At 40.4% G+C, this 9,519-nt stretch overlaps 2 protein-coding genes across 2 annotated transcripts; both read right to left on the reverse strand.

Moving 5' to 3' along the window:
• Positions 1 to 4,154: 4,154 nt before the first annotated feature.
• On the reverse strand, positions 4,155 to 6,406 carry crygmx (crystallin, gamma MX). Its single transcript, XM_005919661.2, has 3 exons — positions 6,299 to 6,406; positions 4,969 to 5,211; positions 4,155 to 4,753 (listed from the first exon to the last, which is right to left on the reverse strand). The coding sequence occupies exons 1-3, from the start codon at positions 6,305 to 6,307 to the stop codon at positions 4,478 to 4,480; spliced, it is 528 nt and encodes a 175-aa protein (XP_005919723.1). The 5' UTR covers positions 6,308 to 6,406; the 3' UTR covers positions 4,155 to 4,477.
• A 374-nt stretch (positions 6,407 to 6,780) lies between these two features.
• crygmxl2 (crystallin, gamma MX, like 2) lies at positions 6,781 to 8,328 on the reverse strand. The gene is made up of 3 exons (XM_005919660.2): positions 8,182 to 8,328; positions 7,585 to 7,827; positions 6,781 to 7,108 (listed from the first exon to the last, which is right to left on the reverse strand). Exons 1-3 carry the CDS (start codon positions 8,188 to 8,190, stop codon positions 6,833 to 6,835), a joined length of 528 nt encoding a protein of 175 aa, XP_005919722.1. The 5' UTR covers positions 8,191 to 8,328; the 3' UTR covers positions 6,781 to 6,832.
• Positions 8,329 to 9,519: the final 1,191 nt, after the last annotated feature.

Below are 9,519 nucleotides of genomic sequence, written 5' to 3' on the forward strand. Positions count from 1 at the left end.
GCCAGAGCCCCTGTTTAATTACTCTGACAGTAACTGTGCAAACTAAGAATCTTTCTAAGCACACATTAGTAATGGACTCTACCTTCACAGTTACACATTACTCTAATAACCTATGAAAAACACTTCATTGCTATAATTGATATATCAAAAAGAACCCCTAGCAGTGTGTTTTAAACAATCACAGAACATGATTTTTCAGTTTGATCAAAAATATCCAAAAATATTTATAACAAAATGCACTTGTTTATCATTAGAAGTTATCCCAACTTTATTATATGTGTGGTCATGGATACACATTGCTAATGGCTTCTCTCTAGCCACTACAGTATTACTATGGTAAAATGATCATTTAATTTAAATTTACATTTGTAACCTCTCAGTGACTAAGGGCTCAGTGGATTACATCGGTTCATTACCCACGAGGTTCACACTGACTGTACTGTAAGTGCTTTCTTTGTTCAAACAATAGTTCTACCCCCTGCTTTAATTCTGGGATGAACTTTCTGTATGTTTCTGATATGTTGTCTTTTGAAAATACCCGTGACATTATCAGACATGCAGCTTGTAAATGTATTCGTAAAATCTTACCTAATAGGATTAAAAATATGCAATTCTAGGACATCAGAAAATGAGATTTTCTCTGCAATAATGACACTTAAATACACTCCAATTTACATGCATCCATATATTCCCATATTTTTTTATTTATTTGATTATTTTTGCATGTTGTGTTCATTTTTCCATGCTTTGTTGCTTTCCTGCTTGTTCCTTTTGGCGCTCAAAGCTTCTGTCAGAGCGGGAATCGTAATTGACAAGCTGCCTCCTTCAAGCTGGAGGGGAGAATGCGACTGCCTTTAAATTAAGCTTTGTAACATTCCAGCCTCTGAGCTGCTATCAGATGTCTTGCAATGCACACTTAAGGATTAGTTCGGGTTATTTAATAGCAGTATTGTGGAATAAAAAGTTGAAAAAGAATATTTGGATATTTTTCTTTCTTTTGTCTTTTTTTCTTTTTTTTTTTTGGCAGATGAAATGTTGAGCATTTTCACATGTATGTTCATCTCTGTCCTGGCACTAGTCTTTCTACTTTCACAAAGAACACAAATTAATGGGGAAAAAAGTCATACTGATCTGAAAAACAGATGTCTAAAAAGGCCCTTTTTAAAGTTGCCCATAGGGGAATTCGCATTGCTGGAAGTGGGGCAAGTAACATGGAAGACAATACTATAGAGGTTTAATTATCCAGCCATCAGAAATGAAAAGGGAGAAAAGGAGAACTGAGACTAATAATGGAATCACAGTCTTATGTTCTGGGTTTCTCTGTTTCTTCTTTTTTCCTTTTTTCTTTTCTATCATCTAAAGAATTCATTCTCCAAAACGCACTACTTACCCTTCAATCAGCTTCCCATCATCAAGTCCAAAGGGTTCAGAGATGAAGAGGGAGACAAAACTCGGATCTCACTCTTTTGTCCTTTTTATGTGTGGAGCGATTGAAAATATCATCTAAATGACTGGAGGTAGAGAAGGAACAATCTAGGGACATTCAGTATTGCTTCTTTGATACATAATGTTTGATAGAATTGTATTTTACCATCTCTTAAGTGTAAAGAGTTGTTTGTTACAGTAGCTATTGAAGTGCAGGTGTGTGCATCTAGTTCACGTAGTAACAGGAGTTTTCTACGTAACGGAACACTGAGGAGTGTTTTTGTTATGAACCATGGAGGTTACTAACTGAAACTGCTATTTTAAATATAATTTCCATTTTGCATTGACATAAACCTTTGCAGGACCAGTTTACCCTTCCTGGGACAGGGTTAACATGGGAGAGACGTCTGGTTGCTGGGCCTTAGCCTGAAGCAGCTACATGGGTCTGCCCTCCTGTGGGCCCACTACCTACAGGAGCTGTAGGGGTTCAGTACTATATGGATTGTGACGCATGCAATGTTACTTCACTGGTGCAGTACGTGAGGTTGAGGGATATTAATTCAATATTAATCCAGTATTGGCTCAACGCACAATTTAGGCTCTGGAATCAGTTTTGTGGAGAGGAGTTGGACTTGCTCCAAGCGTAATGCGACTGGCAGAGTATACTTGTATCCCCCCCAATTTGGTGCCAGCACGTTAAGATATTTTCCAGTGGACAAGATGGTTGCTTCCCTGTACCTTCAGGTCAGAGGACTGGTCCTGATTGTTTTTCTTGTGTACCTGCCAAATGACAGTTCAGAGTACCCAGCTTTGGTGGGGTGTCAGAGTGTTTAATGTGGGGATTTCGTTGTCTTGCTGATTGACTTCAGGGTATGATTAGGGAGTTACTGCCTTCCATTACTGATCAAGCATAAGATGTCAATTAGTGCACATTGCAGCAAGACACGCTAAGGTGCAAGTCAGTAATCGAGGTTTGTGATCGTGTCATCAGGAGCTGCAGCTGCAAGATAACTGGTGCCAATTGTAGCAGTAATCCCAGTCACACTGGAAGTCAAAGGAGCTGTCAGGCTGTAGAAAGGGTCTGATTGGCTTGGTCAGCCTGACTGTGTAGGTTACATCGTAGATTCTGCAAAGATTCACCCAAGGAGTTTAAATCAGGCAGTAGGGTGCCCAGAGGGTTTGCAGTTATAACATACCTACGGTTTAGATTTCCCACTGAAGCATAAATCTCTAGTTTGACTGCTGCCCCTACGACCCAAACCCAAATAAGTGGCAAAGAATGCATGGATGGATAAAACTTTGCCCTTGTATTTTACAGATGCCTGGTTGAAATTTTTCCACAGTATGGTTTGTTTTTGAATTCAAGCTTTGACTTGGTTGAAGCTTTCAAAGGAAGAAATATTGGGATGACCAACAATGAAAATACTGTGATATCGCTGAACTGGAAAAGTGGAAGAAAAAGGATGGATGAAAATATAGAAAAATAGAGAAAGTATTGTAACTTTTGTCCTTATCTACCAAGTAGATTTTTCAGTTATGTTAAAAGTGGACAGTGAAGTAAAATTTACTATATGGAATATTATGCAAGATCATTTGCAGTATTTATTTTTTGTTTGTTTGTTTGCATGATTGTTTTGGGTTTGTTTGTTTTGGGGAGGGGGGGTTAGCATGCACCCTTTTTTTTTAACTGCAACATTATATGCAGAGCTATTTCTGTAGTTCTATGTATGCCTGAAATGCTTTCCTTACTGAATTTTGTAAATATCTGATGTCGATGTTCCTTTTGACCTCGGATTAACTTCCAGTTATGTGTCAGGCTAGGCAGCCTGTAAGATTTCCTCTCATCTCTTATCTGGCTTTGCCCTGAGACCCCGGGTGATCAGATCCCATGTTGCACTCTGTTGATGTTGTGTTGTCTGCTGGGCATTGTTGTCCACAGATATAAAAAAAAATATGATAAGGGCAAATCACTGGACTTGAACAGCAAAGCTGACAGTCCTTTAATTGGACATTACTCAAGGCCAAAACTCATATTTCTTGTTGTGCTTGATCTTAAGAGATTCTCAAATGCACTCTCTGCTGGGGTTCAATTTTTTTTGAATCAATAATTAATGGTCAGTGTTATTTATTCATGTGTATCTTTGCCAATTACGTAGTGTCTAATTAACAATTTCAATAATTGATATTTAGTTCTGAAAGGGTTCAGTATCTTGGGCTGATGAAAAATGCATGAGCAGGGATATGGACTGGGTTTTGTTTTTTGTTCTGAGAGAGCTTGATGCTCGGGGCTAATACCAGGCCACTTTGACTCCAACTCTTTGAGTTGGCACTGGCCTTGTGATGTGGATCTAATATGGGCATCTTTCATGGACCCAAAGCGCTTACTCTGTACCATGTGATCTCATAAAGACTCCAACATGCCCATCCTCAGATACCCTTTTTTATGGTCTTTAATAGTGAACTTCAAAGAATAAGCTTCTGTTTCCTTGATAATTTTTCTTTGTGTATGTGGATCTGTAATATCACGAAAAACTGTAGAAACTCTTGGTATTGTTAGGACCTCAGTGATTCCACTACAGTGTCTAACTCTGTGGCCTGATGAAACTAAAGTTCAATCACCATATTAAAGAGAAAAATACCCCTCAGATTTATGACAAGCTATATCCCCCTGATCTTTTGACAGTGACAGCTGTAGCAGTCAATAGAAAATTAACAAAGGCTTCCTTTAGTTGACTTTCATCAAGTTTTCATTTATTGTGATTCCAGGAGGACAGGAGGTTAGGGACCGGCGAGGCAAAACATTCTGCTATGGAACGACCAAAGCATTGCTTGAGCACTAAGTTGGGTAGTAATTTTACCCAACAATGCAAAGCAATAAAACGGGAACCCCAACATCCGACGCATCCAAACCCGCATCATTAAAATGTATGATTTCAGGTTTGAACATCACAGTGTTGAGACCACACTGAAACAGTACAGCCATTAAGGGAACAAAAGGGTGGTATTCTTAATGATGGGATTAAATAAGGGTTAAAAATAAAAGTAATGGGAATCAGTTGAGCTCAGTGACACGTCTCAGAGAGCCAATGGTGGGACTGGCGCTTCCCCACTCGCTGTGCCTCCTGTATTCTCCAGGACGCAAGAAGTACTGGCGTCCCCTATAGTTGGGGTGTTCGTGCAGCATCCAGTAGCCCTCCATGACATTGACGGAGGAGATATCACGGGTGTGGAAACGCTCGTTCAGGTCTGGGCAGTCTTCCATTAGCTCCATGTTTTGACCGCCAAAGTCAGATCGCTCGAAGATCTTCATCCTGTAGTTCCCATTATACTAGGGAAGAAATAAGAGAATAAAGATAATACCACAAATTAAGGTAAAAATGTCTTTTTTGTTGCAGTCAGCCAGGATAAATTATCCTGACTAGTTACCCAGTCTACACTTCGAGATGTGTTAAAATAATCCTGGCTACTGGCATTGATGCTTCAAGTAACAGCAGTAGACATAAGAACCAAATGATCCTGAAGAGAAAATGAGTTTAAACTCACAGGAGGCACCATACGACAGGAGCGGATACAGTCATTGAAGCCTGCCCAGCGCTGGTAGTCGGGGTACTCTCCCTTGTGCAGCATGTACTGGTAGCCGCCATAATTTGGCTTTTCGTAGGCCACCCAGCAACCGCTCTCAACTCTTATCGAGTTACAACGGCTGAAGTAGTTTTGCATCTCGGGGCAGTCAGTACTGCACTCGTAGTGACGACCCTGGAAGTTCCTGTCTTCATAGAAGATAATCTGCACAGAACAGATGGCTCAGCATTAGTGTATCACCACAGAGATGTTCCAAAGACCACTGCAAAAATGTAACCGTGTAGTTACCTGTCAGGTTTTCAGGCTCTTAAACACTAATAACATGAACGCTTAGTGTTCACTGTTCAGTATTCTGAGCCAGACTTTTAAAGTTAGTTTTATCTAACAAAAGTTTCTGAGTAGAACATTTGTAAGTGGAGAAATTTGAAAAAAAGATAAGCTTAAGGGAGTACAAAAAAGTCCCAAAAGATGTGCTAGAAGCAAAGCCGAATAAAATAAAGTATAGCATTTGGTACATTTTAATGAATGAACTGTGTAATACTTTTCACAAGTTCTTTGTCTGTTTTCACAGGAAATAGGACTATAAGATCAGTTAAATATTTGAGGCTTCTACTATCCTTGAGAGAAGAATTACATTTCCCTGCACTTTTAGCATTTCTTACATTAATTTATAGGTTATGTAAATATGGTAAATAGTCCTAAAGAACTAATGGTATGTTTAACCCAGAGAGCGATACGTTGTTACTCTTTAAAGGTCTTTTACGTTTCATATGACCAAAAGATGTATATATTTTTACTGCTCGTTATCAGAATATATTAGTTCAACTTAATTATTTATCTATAGTGCTTAACAAATATATTAGATCACGACTCAAAGTCAGTTTTTTGTCACAGCTACCCTAAATTGGCAGTGTTGGTAATGATAAAATGATATTTTTAATGCTAAAATATAGTTATTGTTATTCTCCATTAATTTTTAAATCTACAGTCTTACTAAAAAGCCAAATTAAGTCTTATTTTTTTACCAAATTATAGGTATTTACTTGCATTCCTGAAAATAAACTTTTGTTTTAGTGGTTAAATGTTATGCTTGAAGTCCAGTGGGAAAAAGTGAATTCAGTTTGGTATTTCCTAATAAATAAAAATATGCTTTTTAAATATTTGTGTTTTCCTTTATATATATATAACAGGTGATCTAACAAATTTGTAAAGCACTATATTTACTACACAAATCGGTATACCGCACATCAAATATCAGTGAAACATTACATTTGTTAAATTTCTTCCTTACCTTGCCCATTGTAACTGCGTTAAGTTCAGACCAGACCAGATGCGGGGCTCTCCCAGACCTCTTTATAGACCCTGCTTAGATCAGGGCTTTGCAATAGTGAAACAAAGCTTTGTCGTGTCAGCACAGTGCGCTCTATAGACTTCACAACACTATGGCACTGTTGAGCCACCGCAGCCGCTTTGTCTCTGTCAAAGCTCTGTCTGTCTATGGAAAATACTGTCCAACTGCATTTTCTCAAAGGCCTACAATAAGAGTTGCAAACATCTGCCTTTAATGGCATGAATGTTTGAAACCTGCATGCAGACTGTGAAGCTAGACAGAGCAGCAAACAGTCTGAGATCTGACTTGTATTTTAAACCCATTCAAGCAGCAGCCTTTGTTGGTTGAATATAATCAGGAAGCAAATATGCTGCCTTGCTAGAGTGTCACTGCACGTTGCATTCATGTCTACGTTCAAAAAAGAAAGCTCACAAAGGACATCATTATTTTAAAGTTTTGTGTTTAATGTTCATTTGAGATGCACACGGGTGCAGTTTACATGAGAGTCCTCATTCTCCTGAATGAGCCCACCATGGGATTGTGGCAGCCCCAGTCGCCACAGGCCCTGTACTCTCCAGGGCGAAGGAAATACTGGCGTCCCCTGTAGTTGGGGTGCTCGTAGAAGATCCAGTAACCCTCCATGATGTTGCAGGAGAAAATGTCACGGTAGCGGAAGCGGTCATACACGTTAGGGCAGTCATCCATAAACTCCATTGAGTGTCCCATCATGTCTGGCCTGTTGTAGATCCTCATCCTGTAGGATCCCCTATACTGCATTGTGAAAGAAAACAGGGTAATCATGACTATTATGTTATTTTCAATAGGTGTAATCTCTAGAGAACTCTTCCCACAACGAGCTAACTTTTTAATTCAGTACTCGCACTACTCGGTTTCTTTAACTACAAACGAGATTGAGCAACAACTCTTTCGGAGCATGACAGAATTAGTTTTTTTCCTCCTCCCTGAACTGCCAGAAACACTCAATGTGACAAACAGAATTAGAGTGAAGGCACCAAGTCTTATGGGGGGTATGTCATATTCTTTTTAAAGGCTGACTCGGTCTCCTTTGTGGGCCTTGCAGCAGAGACTTTTATGCTATGACCTGTGTGAGTATCTGTAAATGACATCAAAAAGCCAGTGATTGACATCCATATCCAAAGCAGCTTTTGATGTACAAGGTGAGTGTAGCGGGGGGTGGGAGGGTGGGAGGGTGCTACCAATTCTATCTGTCTGTTTGATTGACTTACAGGAGGGAACATCTGGCAGGAGCGGATGCAGTTGTTGAAGCCCATCCACCAGTGGTAGTCAGGGTACTCGCCAGGGCTGAGAATGTACTGGTATCCCATGTAGTGAGGTTTCTCGTAGAGCACGCAGTGGCCGCCGCTGACACGGAGGGAGTTGCAGTAGTTGAAGTGCCTAAAGGTGTCCATGCAGTCACTGCTGCACTCCCAGTGGCGGCCCTGGAAGTTGCGGCCCTCGTAGAAGACGATCTTGAGGAGAGAAGGGAGAGAGAGAGAATACAGTTTATGTTCGGCATAAAGAAATGCTATCTCATAGACTCGTGAATAGGCTCTCTTTACCAACCCTCTACACTTCTTTACACATTTATTTGCACTGCTTAACAGATGAAAAATAAGGTAACTAAAACCACTGTTTGAGCGGGGGGGGGGTTTCTGCTTGTCCCATCCAAACACATCAAAACAAAGACAAAAGAGTATTTCTGCTGCCCTGTCTTCTCCTTCACTGAATCTCCTTCCTATACATGACTGCATGTTTTCAATTAATGCTATTTTCTCCTTCACCACCTGTCCAAAGCTGTTGCCTTACTGCAGGTGAGCTCATACCTTTCCCATGGTTGTAGGACTGTGGATGTTTGCGCACCGTAGAGTTAGACACACTTAGAGGTCCTTTTATACTCTCCTGCCTGACATGAGGCCTCTGACACATTGGGGACTACTATCTTTACCTTTTCAGATGCCAGCTACTGTTCTCTTTTGTCTCATATCCTATGGGTAACTTATCTCCAAACTGCTAGAGTTTACCTATAGAATTGGCAACCCCCCCTCGCTCACAAAAATGACCACCACACAAGTGCTATTCTGTATTTGCGTGACCCCTGTTCCGCCATGACCTTGTGATGTAGCCTTTTCAAATATAACACAAAGGCTCTTTGGGTGTGAGGCCCCCCTGACAACAAAGCGTCTAAAGTGTACAGCAGCTCAGGTCATTTTTGCGGAGCACTCGCTGAAGTTGTACTCAATGAGGTCATGCTTTTCATTTTGTCTTGCTTGGATGTCACATTGTAACAGTCGCTTTTCATCCGGTCCCAGCTCAAGTTTAGATCGGGGCATTACCGACGAGGTTTAGCTTCTAATTTAACTGTTGCTCAGTTTCCATTAAAGGGAGTTGATGTTGATACTGAGTTGGGCTTTTGAGTTGATGTAATCTAAAGTGATTTGTTGTCTCTTTTTGCATCCATAGCCTGCAGTTGTACTGTGATGTCAGACGGGACTGGTCTGTTTGCAGATGAACAGACAGGACTGCTCAGTGTGTGTCTGTTTTTGTATGTGTGTGTGTGTTTTTATGATATAAAAGAAGGGGTTCGGGGCATGTGTGCGTTTGAGTCTTTGTATAAAATGATAGATGTTTGGACTTGAGTCTTTGGCTTGTAAGCATAGCCCAGAGCCGAAGGGGAAAAGGCCAGAAAGAGTTGCCGCCATGTATTGTGCTCCCAAAGCCCAGCTGATGCCAGAAAGGTCAGTTCCATCCTTTAGCCTTTCATGGGGATAAAGAGCTCGTGCCCCCTCTCCACTCTGTATGCTTTTTACAGCTTTAACTCTGGAAAAAAAAAAGGGCTAATGTTTTCAGAAAACACAATAGCCATTATGTTTCTAGGCATAAACACTCCTACCCTGGTAGTATATCCAAAGCCACATGACACTATTTCAATGCTAAGAAACGGCACTGATAAGCTTTTGCTCCTTTGATCACTGATCGACTCGAAACTCTCATAGGCTTCAATAGGTTTCATGTTTGAAGCTCCTCTCTTTTTCTGTGACATAAGTAGACCATTGATATCCTTTCATCATGCTGTGTAGCGTAATTGTGGCAGATTATCAGATGGGATGTTGTTTTGTTTTGTGAGTTTCTGGAGCAAATGTTTACTTTGGGAGAAAGGTTTT

Source organism: Haplochromis burtoni, unplaced genomic scaffold (genome assembly GCF_018398535.1).
Source record: "Haplochromis burtoni strain Fernald_Lab_line unplaced genomic scaffold, NCSU_Asbu1 Contig_37, whole genome shotgun sequence".
NCBI lineage: Eukaryota > Metazoa > Chordata > Actinopteri > Cichliformes > Cichlidae > Haplochromis > Haplochromis burtoni.